This window comes from Branchiostoma floridae, chromosome 13 (assembly GCF_000003815.2).
Source record: "Branchiostoma floridae strain S238N-H82 chromosome 13, Bfl_VNyyK, whole genome shotgun sequence".
Classification (NCBI taxonomy): Eukaryota; Metazoa; Chordata; class Leptocardii; order Amphioxiformes; family Branchiostomatidae; genus Branchiostoma; species Branchiostoma floridae.
In genome coordinates, this window is record NC_049991.1 from 12,707,803 (window position 1) to 12,726,164 (window position 18,362).

The 18,362-nt window shown below is 42.1% G+C and overlaps 2 protein-coding genes across 2 annotated transcripts in view; both read right to left on the reverse strand.

Moving 5' to 3' along the window:
• LOC118428506 (estradiol 17-beta-dehydrogenase 8-like) overlaps positions 1–8,491 on the reverse strand; it is a 10,818-nt gene extending 2,327 nt beyond the window's left edge. The window contains exons 1-4 of the mRNA XM_035838592.1: positions 8,357–8,491; positions 7,615–7,701; positions 7,215–7,312; positions 6,674–6,805 (exon numbers count right to left, since the gene is read on the reverse strand). Of these exons, the coding sequence (XP_035694485.1) occupies positions 6,674–6,805; positions 7,215–7,312; positions 7,615–7,701; positions 8,357–8,426 (387 nt within the window). The 5' untranslated portion in view covers positions 8,427–8,491. The remainder of the gene's footprint in view (positions 1–6,673; positions 6,806–7,214; positions 7,313–7,614; positions 7,702–8,356) is intronic.
• A 391-nt stretch (positions 8,492–8,882) lies between these two features.
• The window catches only part of LOC118428507 ((E3-independent) E2 ubiquitin-conjugating enzyme-like), a gene marked incomplete in the record, with an annotated part of 18,711 nt that continues 9,231 nt past the window's right edge, over positions 8,883–18,362 (reverse strand). Inside the window, 12 exon segments of the mRNA XM_035838593.1 lie at positions 8,883–10,894; positions 11,264–11,465; positions 12,395–12,452; positions 12,787–12,990; positions 13,542–13,604; positions 13,914–14,014; positions 14,635–14,879; positions 15,401–15,486; positions 15,992–16,244; positions 16,633–16,735; positions 17,152–17,254; positions 17,614–18,362. Coding sequence (XP_035694486.1) covers positions 10,216–10,894; positions 11,264–11,465; positions 12,395–12,452; positions 12,787–12,990; positions 13,542–13,604; positions 13,914–14,014; positions 14,635–14,879; positions 15,401–15,486; positions 15,992–16,244; positions 16,633–16,735; positions 17,152–17,254; positions 17,614–18,362 — 2,846 coding nt within the window.

Consider the following 18,362-nt stretch of genomic DNA (forward strand, 5'->3'; position numbering starts at 1 on the left):
CGCGTACGTCACTGGATGAAGATTACGTTTTTTTTTCACACCCCTTGCTTTATTTTTACCGACGTTTCGGTGACCGTCAACACCATCCCCAGGGCAACCCTGACTGGTGCACAGTGTACGGCAGCTATGGGTGTTGCTGCTTACAGATGAAATACGTCAGTAGAAACAAAGCAAGGGCTGTGAAAAAATAGTCACATAATTATTCAAGTACAAAAGATGTTTGATAAGGGCATCCTCACAGAGTAACAAAGGCGTCCACTATGTTTTACTTTTGAACAGTTGTCTTTAGCCATTTACAGCACAAAGCTCCATTTGCTACAAGTAGTATAAGCCAGGATTTAAGCCTGTGCGCGTCTGATTTCTACCGGGGCTCCTTGCACTCGCAGCTAGCCAGCATCTTACAAAACAGTCTTCTTTGTAGCAGCTAGATAAGCAATTGGCTTTCGTAGTTATGGACTGAGGTATGAGATTCTTCTCATTAAAATACAAAGAGCAGATGACTTTTTTCGAACTGACACGTCGCTGCAATGCTTAATTACAAGGGAGACGATGGCAAGTATGATGTGAATTGTTTTGTCCACATTTTCAATTGACATCAGGGTTGGTCAGCTATCTGTGCCCTTCTCCAAATTGTGCTTTAGACCATCAACTTTGGGAATCATTCACTACCAAAAATGATTTGAATTATTGAATTGAATTGGGACAGTAGTTACTGTGCTGATTTTGTCTCTGCCAGCAATTTGACTTCACAAACCCTCGGGCAGGTAAGGACATTTGCGACCATATTGTAGCATCAATGAAGTGTTCGCTTGTCGTCTGGCTTACGGTAACAGGGAAACCGCAAGGACAGAAGGTGAAGAGAGACAATTGATTTTCATGAATTAGCAGGAAAGACGCCTAGGTAAAAATGTACTCCTATCTAATAAATGTTACAAAATAACGTCATCACTAAAGTTGTGCAAAATTTATAGCTTGCACTATTCGGCTAGGATTTAGCGAGTGTGAAAGACACAGACAAACAACCTGGCCCTGCTGGTCACCACAGAAAACACACAGCCAAGCCAACATAACCCTAACGCTGAACATCATACACACATAAACAGGCCAGGTTCGTTAAAGCAAACTCAATCTATAGGAAATAACTGGTCAAATCATAATTGACACTCAAACACACAGAAAACAACCTACATAAACCATAATTACGTCACAGAGTATGTTACCTACGGTCACTCGTTATTGTTGATGCCTGTCAATAGTTAATTTTCTCATTGGTCCAAACTCCTGTCAACTGATTGTTTTAAGTCAGTTTTTCCCGTTTTTCCCGGTACGATGTACCATACCCATTACTGCCAAGTAGTGTCTGTACCCCTAGTTAAGTGCCAACACCCCCACAGTAGTGTCAATACCCCCAGTAATGTTAGTTCTCACTGTAGTGTCCATATACCCACAGTAGTGTCTGATCTGTACCCTCAGTAGTGTCCGTACCCCCTGTAATGCTCATTCATTCTATAGTGTCCCTACCCCCTGTAGTGTCTGATCTGTACCCCCAGTAGTGCCCGTACCCCCTGTAATGCTCATTCATTCTATAGTGTCCCTACCCCCTGTAGTGTCTGATCTGTACCCCCAGTAGTGCCCGTACCCCCTGCGGTGTCTGATATGTACCCTTATCCCCCGTAGTGTCCAATCCTGACCCCAGCAATGTCCGTACCCCCTGTAATGCCTATTAATTCTGTAGTGTCCGTTCCCCCAGTAGTGTCCTTAGCCCCTGTAGTGTCTGATGTGTACCCCTGTAGTGTCCTTATCCCCTTTAGTGTCTAATCTGTACCCCAGTAGTGTCCGTACCCCCTGTAATGCCATTCTGTAGTGTCCATTCCGCCTGTAGTGTCCGTAACCCCTGTAGTGTCTGTACCCCCGTTTTGTCCGGTATCCCAGTAGTGTCCATACCTCCTGCACTGTCTGATTTGTAGCCTCGTTTTGTGTGAGTTGTATGTTTTCTCGTATTATTTTACCCGCCCAAGAACAATTATATACCAACATCCCAATTAATCCGACATTGAATTTTTTTCCAATTGTACCCTCCGTGCAACAATGGACTCTTCCAAATATACCCCCATACTCAATGGACTCTTTCAAGTTGCTCCTCTCTAATCCATAATGTGATAGCTACATCCACACTGAATTTCAGGTCATTTGGTTTAAATACGAAGGCACAGGAGCTCAAAATATACATTTTTGGTCTAAAAATGGCAAAAAAATCACAAAATTAACCATTATAAAGTGGTGTAGGCAAAAGGTATGAATAAAGTCCTGTTTATATATGTAAAAGGCATTCCGACACCAAATTTCAAGTCATTCGGTCTAATTACCAGGGAACAGGAGCCAAAAATGTACATTTTTGTCTAAAAATGGCATAAAATCCCAATATCAACCATTTTTACTTAAAGTATGCAAAAAAGCTTGAATGCATTCCTGTGACCATATGTTATAGGCACGTCCATGCCAAATTTCAGGTCATTTGGATTAAAAACCTGGCCACAGAATTTGGTTTTCATACAAAGGCACAGGAGCCAATAATATACATTTTTAGTCTAAAAATAGCAAAAAATCCCCCAATTCAACAATTTTAGCAATGTTTGCCACAACACAGCCGATATACTGTCCGCACTTGGCCTACACTACCTTCATACCAAATTTCAGGTCATTTGGTCCTAATACAAGGGCATAGGAGCCCAAAATATGCATTTTTTGTCAAAAATTGCCAAAAATCCCAAAATAGCACTTTTTTGAAGTGATGTATGAAAAAAGTGTTGATGCTATTCTGGGAGCATATGTTCAATGCATCTCTATACCAAATTTTTGGTCAATAGGTTTTAATATAAGGACATAGGAGCCAAAAATATACATTTTTAGTCAAAAATAGCCAAATATCCCAAAATATCTCATTATTGAAGTGTCGTATGCAAAAAGTGTTGATGACATCCTGAGGGCATATGTTCAATGCACGTCTGTGCCGAATTTCAGATCAGTAGGTTGTAATACCAGGGCACTAAAGCCCAAAATATACATTTTTGGTCTAAAAATGCCCAAAAAGTGCCATAAAATCAATTCTGGGCAGAACTTGAGATGCCTCCATATCTATTTCTGTTTAGAATACATTCAACTGCATGTATGCCAAATTTGGTGCTTTTAGACAAATTTGCACAATTTTTCAGCTATGCCGCTGGACTAACGTTGCATTTCTAGACCGAATGGTCCCATGGATATTGGATTAATTCTTTCCACCTGCAACCGCATTATGGCAATGTGGCCACTCATACTACTTTTGATTGTCTCTAGTCTACTATGTGGGACCGATGGACGTTACAACTTCACTGTTTCTGTTCCTGCAGACGCCAAGGTTGGTACGAAGGTTGTCAACATCCAGAGTTTAATGGAAACGGAGAAAGCGGAACTTCCGTGTGTGAAAGTGGAAGGAGATCTGTACGGCCGGTTCGACGTAAGTACAAACTGCGTTATTGTGGTCGCCAGGCCGCTAGATTCGTCTGTCCAGTCGGACTATCTACTCACAATTCATGTTGGACGACTTCAAAACCGTCGACATCTTGTGGTAAATGTTAAAGTAAACGTGACGTATGTTTCTGGCTATCCACCTGTGTATAACGAGACGTGTGAAACACCAGTCAGATCTTGGACGGAGGGCACTGACGAATTTTTGTTCAGCGCTACGATGGCGGCGGAAATCGACACAACTTCAGGAGATGTCATGTTTGTTAAGGAGACGCTCAACAAGCCACGTGATGCCTGGGACATGAAAAACCCGAATTTTGTACTCATTACGGGGAATACGTGCCATTTTAGTGCAGTGTTTGGTGTTCGTGGTCTGAATGACGTCATCATTGCAGCAGAACTGTTTCAATCGCATCACATCAACCGCACGTTTGAAGTGTTCTGTCATGCAGAATCCGACCAAATGCCCAAGGTTTCCATCCAGCTCTTTTCTACTCAAAGCAAGTACTACAGTAACTTAGATCCTCTTGAACAAGTCGTCCCCAACGTCATGGCAAATCTGAAGAATCCACCATTGATCTATCTAGTTTCTGTTGCGTATCCAGCGAAAAGCCTCACGCGTTATAACTGCAAACTTCCATCTTTACAACGCCCAATCATGCTCAATAACAATATAGACACAGTAAGTGTAAAACATGTCCAAAGGATCGCTTTAGATATCAACCCCGTCGGTTGTGCACCTGGTAGATACGGTCTACTTTGTGACCAGACATGCATCTGTAAAAATGGCGCCCGTTGTCATGGTTTCAATGGCGCTTGTAAATGTACAGATGGGTGGCAAGGTGTGGCCTGTGACATCCCCAAGCCAGGTGTTTCTGCGACAACGACTCCAAGCGACCCATCTGGCATCTACATTTCTGCTGACATCATCATCCACTGTAAAGTCCATCACCTTGACGTCATCACGCTATCACTACGGCTTCCAAACGGATCTAAGTTTGTAAGCCTTGGTTTAAGTCAATTAGACAAACCTGTATTCAACATACAGTCGAAAGACAGCGGCCAGTATATATGCCAGGTTCGGGACACTCGTCGAAATGTCTTCAATGCGACGGTTGAACTGGACATCGCTAACTGTCCGCCCAACAAGAAAGGTCAGCTTTGTGAGGAAAGGTGCGATTGCCATCGATTCGCCAGATGTGACCGGTGGTCTGGATGTGTGTGTCCGCCGGGATGGACGGGAATCAGGTGCGAGACCATATGTCCGAAAGGCACATACGGTAATAACTGTGAGAAGACCTGTAGCTGTCGACATGGGGCGATCTGTAACCATACAGATGGCACCTGTACCTGCACAGCCGGTTGGTACGGATCGGACTGTCACGTGCCCTGTCCTAAGTACAGGTACGGACTGAGATGTCAACAAACGTGCACCTGTAAGCACGACGCCGTCTGCAACAACGTGGACGGCAGCTGCGCATGTGTGGCACCGTGGACAGGAAAAAACTGCAACGAGACACAGCCAACTGGCACCGGATCGGAGCCCTTGATAGAAAGCCTTGTCCCTATAGGCTGTGTAATTGTATTGCTTGCTTTTATAGCGAGCATACTGTACAAGAGGAATCTTCTGTGTGGACTTGCCCTCAGGACAGACAGAGAGACCGAAGCTCTCTTAGAGATGGAGCAGGTAACGTAAACACTCACGGGTCACTTTTAAACTTGGAAATTATGAACTTCTCATTAGAACTTCTTATAGAAAGAAAAAGAAAACATTCTCTCGCAAAGGAATCGTGAAACTTCTCGACTGACTGCCATCAACAATATCTACTAGTAAAAAATAAATTTCGCATTTAATTCGAAATCCTATTAAATGTCTTCTTGAATCCCGGACGGTGTTATCAAATCATTGGAATGCAAACCCCTCGTAGCTACTAAAGTCAGAGTTACTAGTAATAAATACAAATTTATTATGCTGAAATTTCCTTCATTGCACTCAATTATGTTGAAAACTTTGAACATTTAGGTAGAGGCGGACCTCGCACAGACCGTGCGGCCGGGCTGGCTCGGGCGCTGGGAGACGACCAGCCGATACCTCACCCTCGGTGACCTGATCGGACTGGGGATGTTCGGACACGTCATACAGGGCACGCTGCAAACGTCAGCTGGGGAGATCAGCGTGGCTGTAAAGTCAGTCCGCAGAAAAGACACACTATGTTATCGCAACTTCTACAGGGAGGCGGCCATCTTGGTAGCTGTGCACGAAGACCAACATCACGACAACTTTCGCTCCAACATTATTCAGCTTCTTGGACTTATCAACGAGTCCTCGCACAAGTACATCCTCTTGGAATATGCTTCCAAGGGGAGCCTTCTGCATTTGATGCGACAGGCACGAAGGCAAAACAGGGCACGGTCTTTCCATGACTATCTGCGCTTTGCCATGCACATAGCCCGAGCTCTTCAGGAGTTGCAACGCTTGGCTATCACACATTGTGATGTTGCCGCTCGGAACGTCCTCATCACTGCTGACGATGTAGCCAAGTTGGCCGACTTTGGATTGGCGCGAGACGTGTACGCTACCGTCCAGTACGTCGGTGATGATCACAACGGGAAGGAACAGGTCGCGGAAAACCTAGAAGGTGAAGTATTCCCCCTGAACTGGATGTCTTTGGAGTCTTTAGAGACTGGGCAGTACACCTGTCAGAGCGACGTGTGGTCCTTCGGCGTGCTGCTCTGGGAGATCGCCACGCTGGGCCAGGAACCGCGTTACGACGGCAACAACAGACCAAGCTGCCAGAGGCTCGCACGGACCCTCCGGAGGGGAATCCGGCTGAGACGGCCTCCGGAATGTTCCGGAGAGATGTATGATGTCATGAGCTCGTGTTGGCACGAGCATCCATCAGCTAGACCAAGTGCGGATGTGGTGGAGGAAAGACTCCTGCGGCTGAACTTGGCTTTCGAGGTGGAGACTGCTGTGTAGAATTTTCTCAACAATCTTTGGACTTTTCAAGCATTCTAGCAAAATAGTCCAGACGCCATGCACAGGAGATGTATGTGTCAAAAGACAAATCATTTATCTATCAATTTCTAGCTGGAAGTTCTAGTTTAAGATTTCACAATTGTTGTTTCTTCACCAAATATACAAGAATATCTTACTACACCAGACCTTAAGATTGACGCTGATGATCTTGTCGAACGTCTCCTCGTCCATGTCCAGGAACGCTGTGTGCGTCTGGACTCCCTGTGACGCCAGAATGACGTCAGGGACGACACTGTAATCTGTACGCACGGACTCCACCTGGCGTAGCGGGATATAAAAAAGAACACTCACGTGCATGTATACTGTATATGTTGTTTAGTGCTACTACCTCCTTTTTGTTTTGTAACGTACTGTATGGTGCGGCATTTTGGTGAACTGTGTAGGATAGTATATATTTTCTGTATACATCACTTACTTTTTTTAGCATTATTGACGCTTTAAGTCGCCTATATATCTAATCATATATCTTGCCAAAAACTATCAACAGTTCCGCTATTGTAGCCAAGAGAACAGACAATGATTTACGACTAACCGCAAATATAGTACATGTATGTCTGACCAATATGCGTCCTTAGCTGCTGTCCTACTCGTCAGCCAGGTTCGGCATAGGATGCGAATCACAGCTTGATCTTTTAGCTAGTGCGGGTATATGGGTATATGTACGTACCAGTCTGGATACGGCACCTGCTGACGTCACATCTGTGACGTAAGACTTGTGTGGAAACCGACCTCGTTTCTGAAGGGATTGTACCGTCTCCTCTGCACCTGTATGTCATGTTATGTCACAATCAGTGTTTTAGTAATGGCCGTCGGTCAATATTGATGTTGTTAAGCGTAGATTAGAAGTAGCCTACCATGGAAATGGTAGGCTACCAAGGAAATCAGTCTGGCGTAAAAGAATAGTAAAAGTAATTTTGAATTGTAATTGCCAGAAATAAGCAATAAATACAATCACACTAAGTTAGATCCTTTCTGAGTTCTCTTACATTCTCACAAAAAACTAGATGCATATACTTCACACACATATACCGATCTAGATTAGCAAAATGTTTCAAATTACAGATCACCTGTATCGTTAACGTCCACCACGGCGACTGTGGCCCCCTCTCTGGCGAAGACCTGACAGGTCGCCCGCCCAATGCCACTGCCTCCGCCTGTCAAAAGTACGACGAAGTACAGCAAACGTTAGTTAGTTCAAACAACGAGGTTTCAGTCTCTGCAAGTTAGTTCAAACCATTACTGGTTTATCTCAACATTTAGTGTATACCACAGGGCAAGGACAGACCATTGCTACGTTGATTGTCCTGTATCAATCTTTACCACACTAGTACTTTTAACAATTAGAGTTTACAAGCACATATCGACGATTGTGTCTCTTTGAAATCTGAATGCATTTTAGTACTGGTTTCATTCTGAAGGCCATAGACTTGAGGTAACCGCGAACGCTGACCCAATACACGTAATTGCATCAAATGGACTAATGACAGTAATGTATTGTCTACTGACCCTTACAGCCTAGACAAAATATCAAAGGTCATTCGCACTTGTATTCGTCCGTATCGTATATAACCAACAGCACCACATAGACAAAACGGTGGCAAGGACAAGCTTGCTGTCGTTGTACATGGGGTTTAGGATATCATTGGTACGTTTTCAACTACATGTAGTTTGCGTGTTGCCAACTTGATATCTCCGATTCCGTGACCACGTCAATCTGAGCTTAGCTTAATTTTGTATCAAAGTACGATTCACGATTCGACAGGAAAATATGACTTGACATGTTTTATGACTATACTTTAAATTCCTGACCTGTGACGAGAGCAAATTTGCCCGAGAGTCTCCCAGTCCCTTCCAGCAACTTTGGATCATTCCGGTTCATGATCACGACCCGGCTGGTAGTTAACAGTCATTTGTAACTCAGTCGCTCAATGGTACAGTCCGTCTGACCTGTCAACATTTGCTCACGGCAGTAGTAAACGAGGGAACATACAACCACATAACTTTCAGGTGGCACAAAATATAACAGTTTGCATGAATACATGCTACACCTGCACGTATCACGAACATATGTGAATTCTATAATTATACGTGTTCATATTAAAGTGATGTTATAAAATTATATCAGGCTCAATGGGTTGTGCCATATGAAAAAAATCCTAATTGTGGCCCCTGGCAGCACTCTGAACTTTATCATGTCAAAGTTCAAGTACAAAGGTTAACTTTAGCAATGCAGACTTTGGCCCCAGGATTGGTGAATTGTAATCTAAGCTCATACACAACAGGCCAAAGGTCAATTAGAGACAGTCTGAACTCCAGTATACAGACCAACACACAGTTCATGATAAACATGTAAGTTTATTGATACAGTGCAAAAAGAAACAAAGGTAACACTAGCATCTGACATAACATTGTCCTAAATACATGAATAAAACAGTTGGCTGGCTTCTAGTTAATACACTAACACAATGGATGGTAAAGATCTTTATTTCACATAATAAAGTATTCTTTTCTTCCACAACAAAATATAAAAGTTTTTTTTGCAACTTTAAGTCTTCTTAATTAAATGAGATCACACTTAAGGTTGACATTTTCTTGACAGAGTCCTTAAATTAATATATTTCTTAAAGTAGAAAAACTTTTTAAATGAGAAGTGGACTCCATTTTCATGGTAAGGAATGGCAAATACCCTGGACCTTTCTTAAAGGAACTAGCAGCAAAAACAGTAACCTTAAGGCTATCAGTCCTTCAATACAGAATCAAACTCAAACATACCTTCATATTCCTCAACAAGATGGAACTTACTCAGATGTTTGCCATTCAATCTGCAACACTAACAGTCATTGTGACTTGTATGCGATTTGCCTTATTACAATGTAGTACTATGTTTACTAGCGGGTGACTTGTTGTATGTACAGGCGTGAGTCTACAGATGGTTATATACTTGTAACTGTAGTACAAAAGGGTTGCATTCTGGTTATCTCAGTTAACGTTACACATCTTTTGCTGTACATCATTTGTACATGCTTGCAACTGCAATTTGCCATTTAGTACTGGTATTTTAGCCTGTTTTGACAAAGTTACCCCTTTGCCGTTTTGACATGTTACACTTTTCCCTTTGATTTGACATCAGACAACACTTATACAAGACATTGCCTATTCTGCCTCTGCATTAGTTTAATTTACTTTATAATACGGCCTCTTATGCAGACTGCCATTATGGAGTATTTGATTGAAGTACTGTATACAACACAGTTATGTAACTACTGATTTTCAGTTGTTGTTTTTTACAAGTAACTTGCAAGTAATCTTGTCGAGTTCACAGACATATGTAAGCCTTCACTTAACAGTAAATACAGAGATATTTGTGATATTTTTACACTGTTTGCTGTGAGACTTAAAAATTGTCCAGACTGTAACTTGAGATAGTATCTTAACACTTTCTCAGAAACCATGTAATGTCATGTACACTGAGCTGATCATAGCCAAAATCTCTGAACTGGACTATTTAAGAGCAGAATCTGGGGATTGGACTTAAACAGATGCTAATGTAGTTTTTATGTAGTTCCAGTGACCAAAATTGTGAAAGGTGCTGAAATAAGTTGTCCTGCTGACTTGAAGGTCACCCCTACACTATTAGCAGACCTTGCTGCACTAGCCCAGCAGCATTGTTAACTCTCCTGGATGCCCAGCTTGTGTAAAACAGACCTATAGGCAACCAGATGGGACCTGAGACTCATACGGAAGCCCTTGGACAGGGGGAAAAGTGGGAAGCCTGGGGGGTTGGGTGACAACGTCACTCCACTTACTTGAGAGGCACCACTACCATCAAACACTTCAGACATACACATACTATCTGTTGTAGGTGGTAGTTTGCTAGCACCAACAGAAGATTGGTTTGAGTCTGTTTGTTCTGAACTATTGAAGTTGATTCCTAACTGGTTACTACTGACTTCAGCCAGACCTGACTGGTTTGCACTGGTTGATGAGTGATTTTTACTGGATGTGGCACAAGCTGGTTGTTGGCTAATACTGGTTACAGCTGCCTGTTTTGAACTGGTTGTTGGCTGGTCCCTGTTAGTTGATGACTGGTTCTCTCCCACCACTGAATGGTCAGTCTTTGGCAACATTGTAGTTTTGGGTTGGTCATTTCCTCCACTAGGGGCAACAGTGGTTGAAGACTGTCTGGTAAGAGGCTGGTTAGATGCAGCAGAAGCTTGTTGGTGTTCAGAAGTGGTTGTTTCTTTGTTGATTGAACTGACTGTGCTATCACTGTTGGCTTTGGTCTCTGCTCCATTTGGGCTGTCAGTTTCAGACAACTCTAGCCAGCTCTCCAGTCTCTGGATCATCCTTAGAAACAGAAAGATTAAACAATTTCAACAACAGAAAGAAATTAAGCATGATGCTCCTGTTTCCTTTAAGTCAAAACACTTCTAAAGATCTTTTGTAGTAATTTTCTGAATTAGGCAGCTATGAATTAGGAGGTGAAAATCATATATTTATTACCCAGGCCTATTACTCAATGTAGTACTTAAATTTGACTTGAATTTGTGTCCAGGTTTGAAATTTGTCAGGTATACAGGTACATATTTGAACTGAGAAAACTTCATTATTTACAAACAATCTACCAAGGGCCTTTCCATTCCCATAGATTCAACATTCAAAAGGAGAATATATCTATTAGAGGCATTTTTGTTTTTCTACAGACTCCCTCCTCACCTGTGTCCATGCTGTCTGCAGTGTTCTATAATCTCTTCCTTGAAGATGTCTGGAGGGTTGAGCGTCATCTTACTCATGGTCTGCACCATCTTCAGCAGCACCATCTCATTATAGCACCTGCTGTTCTCCAGACCCTCCTGGGAACCCTTGTCTTTCTCAAACCCTGCCTCGTTGTAATACGGCTCACTCACCAGGATCAAGCCTACAAATAAAGTACAGAATATGAAAAATGTCTACATTCTTCAGTACTCTTTACCAAAAAAAAGCAATGCACTATTTTGCAACAACAGTCATTGAATGTAAATGATGTTTGTACATGTAATGAACTGAAGATACAATTTCTATCACATTTTACTTAGGACTTTACTTCTGCTCAACTTCATAATACACCAACAGAAATGTTTCTATACCCACTGCTTAATCCATAATCATTACTTTGTCTCCACTTCAAAATGGTTGGCATCCGTCTATCTCGGAAGACAATGGTAGGCAGACGGGTTTTAAGGCGACCCGTCTGCCTGGCCTGCACTTGGGTTTTTTTTTGTTTTTTTTAAGGTGAAGGAGGGGTGTGCACTTCCTTCTCCACCCTCTCGTCCACTGGCGCACTAGTCCTACAGGGGCAACTGTATGCAACGTGTAAGATGGCCCCAGCAGATGCAGGTTTGTTGTTTGGAGTTTCCGTCTCCTAGGAGGACTTCCGACCAAGGATGCAAGGGGTTCCTCCTACCCCTGACTCATGTGTCATGGCGGGTGCGTCATGCCCGAACATGCCCCTATGGCCTGTCACCACAAAGGCCTGTCACTGCCACTAGCCGCAGCTATGTACTCATTTACACCTGAGTTAGGTGAGGAAAGTCGTGTAAAGTGCCTTTCCCAAGGGCACAAGATCGGTGACACGGCAAGCGGATTTGAACCCGGGACCTCTCGGGCCTGAGACCAACGCGCTCCCGATCATGCCACGCGGTCCCACACACGGTTGGTGTATTACTTCAAAATACACCAACAGAAACTTTCCCTTCAGAGGCAATACATAATGGTTTCCATTTTAAAGGAATCAGAAAATATGTCAGTAACTTAACATGAATTTTTGAACAAATATTGAGCAATAATATATGCTGCCTATTGGCCTACCTTGTATAGACACTAACACTTGCAGAAGGTTGGAATCTTTGGTCCATTTCTCAGTACCCTACAGGAAAAAATGATAGACATGAAAAGAATGACAATTACATTGTAAGTTATCAACACTAATGATGGTACATGGCATTGAATACAAAAATACCAAAAATGACCATAATACACAGAAAACATGACCCACAGCTAAATGTTTGAGTGTGTTCAAAGCACAGGAATGTGTTTCTTAAGAAACAAATGCAACAGATTTACCATAAATGTCAAAATGTCTCAAACAGACAGGTAGCATACTCAGAAGCAGTTTGGTGCCAAAAGCCTACATGTAACACAACTGAAAGTTAAAGCTATAATGGTTACATATTGAACCAAGAGTGTTTTAATAAGCAAACCTTTCCCTGCCAGGTGCCCAGCAGGCTGACACACACTTTCCCATCCTCGTACAGGTTGGGGTTGAGTCGGCCGCTGTGATAGGCCAGGTAGTGCAGCAGGGGTGGGATGAGGGGGTACGCATCAGGTAACTTCAGGTCAAACAGGAACAGTCCATCCTCATAGGGGGTGTTGTGGGGACCCTTAATAGCCACTGAGAACAAATCCTGTGGACAAGTAGTGACATGTGAGATGTCTTTCTTCCTAACAGCCTACTAGTCTATGTTCTTCTTGAAAATGTATTAGATATAAACAAAGGCTATATCACCGGGCACTACTGTTATGTGCAGTATCCTCTATATCAGATAAGCACGTATCTCCATGAGCAGATTCTTCAGTGTAATATTAAATCATAACAAAGTATTGCCATGCCACATGCTTGTGAAGCTAGTGTGTTATACCAAAGGGCACCAGTTAAACAGATACTATTATACGCCGGATACAGAAGATATCTTCCCATCATGCTGGGTCCTTTACTGCTGCTGAAATGATGAAAAACTGATACATGTACATGCATTCAATGCATGTATCAGTTTTGCATCATTTCCAGCAGTAAAAGTCAACAGGTCAAGGACTAATCAATACAAAGATAGGATGCAAGGGTGCAGAAAATAGAATGTGTACTGGAAATTGGATACTATTAGAGGTAGTTTCAAATTGTGCAGGTAACAGCCAGAGGCACATGGAAAGGACTAATTGGGAAAGATGGTTGACTTACCATTCTGTCCTCAAATGTTTTCACCAGAATGCCCTCAGGTAAGGAGGTACTCAGAAGAGTCAACTAGTGAAACATAGAACATGACCTTGGAACACAGATGTAATGAGTAATGAAAAACATTCAAGGGCAAAAACATGGCCCAAGGTACCAAATGGTTGGGTCTAAAAATGCAAGCACAAAGAGTTGGATCTGTAAGGTTCAATTGTTAACATGCACCATACTAGTAATTGAGTGCAGTTGTAACAAACCGATATTTGATTACTCTTGATGATATTTAGGGAACTATACTATGAGGTATATATGTGGGTAAGAATATATCAGAATGTATATTAATCCAAATGTGTTTTCTTTGTAGATTTAACTCATTCTCACCTCTTTCTTGATGTTAGAGAAGAAGCTCTTCATGTTGGCTGGCCCAAAGTCAAGATCCCTGAACTTGTGGCAGACTGGACATGTCTCTGACACAGAGAATCCTGGAGAGGTGGAGAATAGTCATCACAAACAGGTAAAAAAAAGCTTAAAAGCAAATCTGTACTTTTTTACAAGTTCATAAAAATACTTAAATAAAAATCGAGACCATAGCACATCCATGTCAAAAGATACAAAAAACAGAATTTCTGCTGCAGTACCAAGGTCACATACCAGGGGCCTCAAAATTGACCTTGACCTTTGTCTTCCCAACACCTACCCACATACCAAATATCATCATAATCCATCCAGAGGTTCTTGAGTTATTCTGACTACAAAAATCCTGACACACAGACAGACAGAAACACACACAGACACACCCAAAACTATATCTCCATTTTTCATGGAGATAATAAAAATCTTGGAAAACAAATGTGTACTTTTTTTACAAGGTCATGAAAATACTTTAAGCCTAAACTTTGGTACCCACACAACAACCCAACCGAAGCCCTTTGTTTTAATCTTTCATAAACACTGATGGGCCATTTCCATAATTCCAACAAAAGCAACATGTCGCTCCAGTATATCAATGTACCTACACTATGATTTCCCACTTATATCAGAATAGAAAAAAAAGTAGTGCAAACTGTACACTGGTCTCAGGTGATGTTATATCTTTACTTACCTTCTCCTTTGGCACTGACCCACTTGGCCTCTTGAACTTGGCTACATGGTGACATCACTTCCTCTTCTGGTGACATCACTTCCTCTTCTGGTGAGGTGACCTCCTCTACAGGTTCCTGTGTCCTTGTGGTACCTTTCTGCTCATGGCTTGGCTTGGTTGCCGGAGATGATGTTGATTCTTTTTTGTCTTTTTTCTTCTCTTTCGGCTTTTCTGCAGACTTAAGTTTTCCGTCAACCTCGTCTCCACTGGAAGAAAAAGTCTTAATAATCAAAGAAAATTATGTAATGTCTAAACTTAGAATTATCAACATACAAAGATGACTAAACTTAATATAATGATAACTGAAGGCAATTTACAACAAGGGTAGAACTAACAGTACTGGCAGGAAAGGTTTTGTATAAGTATCATTTGACCATTAGCTTCACAGCATTGGAAATCCCTTAACCGATACGCTCCCATAATTCCACTGGGTGCCATAATACCGCCACATCAAAAAATATTGTAGGAGAGGCCTTTTTAAGGTTGGCTTGAACACCTAAATATCTCAGGTGTATATACCTCAGGATTACTGATGCTGCACTGGTACATCTCTTCAAAACCTTGCAAATTCATTCGGTGGAATTATCAGAGTTGATGTTACATGCAGTACCACCTTAGCAGTGAGGTGAAGAAGTGAAATTCTGATTGTCCACCGACTGAAGCATGTTGAAGCATATCCACACAACTCAAACCAAAAGATTTTAAAAAGATGAATAGTGTGGCAGACCTGGCAGGATCACTGTCTGTTTCCCAATCCTCATCCGAGTCCACAGACTCCCACTCACTGTCATCCCCACTCCAGCCTCCTTCATCCTGAACACAGCATTAACAGTATCATCATTAGGGTACATACATGTACAATATACAGAGTATGTATTTTTTCTTATGACATACACATACATTTTTTCACTCCTACAATAACTAACACTGAGTAAAAGTTTTTGTAACAGAAACATTATGTCCAAAGCCAATGTGAAAGAGATTTTAACCACATTGACTATGTCACCCGTCTTGTCTAGTCCTGAACTATGCTGCTCTCTCTTGGTGGGTTCCGATCATCAACCTCACTCCAGAATACAATTTCTTCTCTCACAGACTTACTTGTGCTGTGAGGGTCTAGACCTTCTGACTAGATTACATGTTGTACGCATACGTGTTACCATTTGTCTAAAGACGCTAAGTTAAAACCACATGATACAGACAACACATCTGAGCATAATTCAAAATCATTAATGGAACAGCTATGGTTTATCAAATGTTGTTGCATATATATGACAGAAAAAGTAATACATAAAATGTGTTTTTTGTGAAGCCACACCTCTGAGTCAACCCTGTACAAGTCCTGTGGAGGGACACTGGACACCGAGTTGTCGATCCACACCACAGCCAGGCTCCCGTCACCATTGGTCCTCAGAACCTGTCCGATGCAGGGCTTCTCTGATGTAGGTGTCCTGCAGGCGGCCTGTGTGGAGTCTGCGATCCGGACTACCAGATCCCCAATTCTGTAGGTGTAGTCAGGATGGTCCCCGAGGTCATACGCACTCACCTCCTCCTCTTCATGGGTCAAGAAACTGTGGGAAGGATTAAACAGCCACAATGATTGTGAATATACTAAACCTAGATAATTCCAATGTAATGACTAAGAGGTGTTTGTTGCTTTGTTAAGCCCATATTTTTCAACACATGACTAGCAATAAATTGATGATACCGGTAGCAATTTTCTATAACTTAATGGTCATAATCTTTTGTGACTATCTACATCATCACAGGTGAAAATGTATACAATGTATTTATCTTTGCCAAGAAGCTATGAGTAGCAATAAATTGATGATATCAAATTTCTATAATTTAATGGTCATAATATTTGCAACTAGCTTCAAAATCTGCATCATCACAAGTGAAAATGGATAATCCTTTCCAAAACAGGAAGCAGTTGAACTGCCCTGTAATGTTCCTTACCCCTGAGGATGTCCTGGAGCTGCCTCCTGCCACTGTATCTGGCATGTCCTGGCCTTGTGGTCCACCGTCCGCACAAACCCATACATGTCCTTCTTGGGTACGACTACAGAGGAGAGGACATTCACAAATATGAAGTAATAAATGAATCTCAGTTATGTTACTTTTGAATTTCTGTATGGCATTGTTATGGTTATATGGAAATCTTTGGTTATCATTTGCGTCATCCTTCAGGCATCTAATTTGTACTATTATCATCATTCTGCTGGATGGTTCCCAACAATCCTTTTTTTTCTTTCTTTGACATCCCCCCCCTACCAAAAAACAAACTAATAGGTACATGTAATTAAGACACAACGAACTATCAACAAGTGGATAAGATGAGATTATATCTTTTCGAGGTAATACTTGAATGACAAATTATTACATGTACTAGTAGCATCTTTGGGGATTCTACTTCACTATGAAATGGGTATAGTCTTTGTCTGAACATCTGAAGTTTGTTCTGGAGACCTATCTCACCTCTTTTGTCAACAATGAAGTCTCCAGGACAGAACTCATGCTCATCGCAGTGCTGTATAGGAGCGAGTTCATTGGCTGGGATTCCATGTTCTATGGTGCTGTCCTACATGGAAGAACACATGAATGTTGTGCACTAGGGCTTTGATACAAATGTTATCAAACTACGAGTACACTGTACCACTTCCCTTCCACATGTATTGCTACGGACCAAGACTAAATACATATAATTCAGAAGGCTTATACTTGGAGCACTATTTCAGGTATATCTCAGATGATACATTTGATAAAAGCTCCACATTCAATGTTACAAGTTTTATATACACATTTGACTCATTAGCAGACTGTATGGGTCAGTCTTTTTTTTATGATGGTATATGGCTTGACAGAATTTCTGTTTAAAATTCAGGGGACAGAAAAAATTTCAGGCTGGCTAGAACACTGCTACAGACTCTGGCCACATACCTGCCACATGACGTCCACCAGTGTGGAGACGTTCACCACCTCCACAGGAACCACATCCCCGGGTATCCACTCCTGTTGGGCACCTCTCTTCTTCCTCTTCTTCACTCTCCTGTGAGCCTTCTTCAATGTCTTAACCCCAAGGGTTACTCCCAACCTCTTACTCCGCCCACCCTTACTAGACCTTGAAGACGCTGTTGATGAGGAGCATTCTGAGTCTGCGTTATCATCATCTGTAAGAAGATCTTCCTCGTCATCAGCAATGAAATCCTTGTCTTCTAAGACAGAAGGTTTGCTTGAGTCCTCTGCTGCTTTGCCAGAGGATGGAATAGTTTTACCTGACCCAACAGATGCCCCATTGGTAAGTAACTGTCCATCAGAATCTACCTCACCATTCAATAACTTCACAGTTGTAGTCTGAGATTCAGATAATCTATTGGTATGGGTAGCATCTGATTTGAGTCTGTCAGATTCAGATATGGAATTGTTCTGAGCCTGAGGTGAGAGGTCTTTTTCCACCTTGTTCACAAGCTCCAGAGTGCCAGAAATGTCTGCCATGATACCATTGAGCCCAGAGCAGAACTCGCTGACCGCCCCACCAAGAGTATCGCATTTTGCCACAATACTACTGGACAACTCACATGCCTGGGAGAACAACTCAGGGTGGTCCATCACAGTATCATTCATTGGTCCTCCTGATGCCCCTTCTAAGGCTAGATCTTTCTTATCGTTTATCACACTTTCTGATTCTA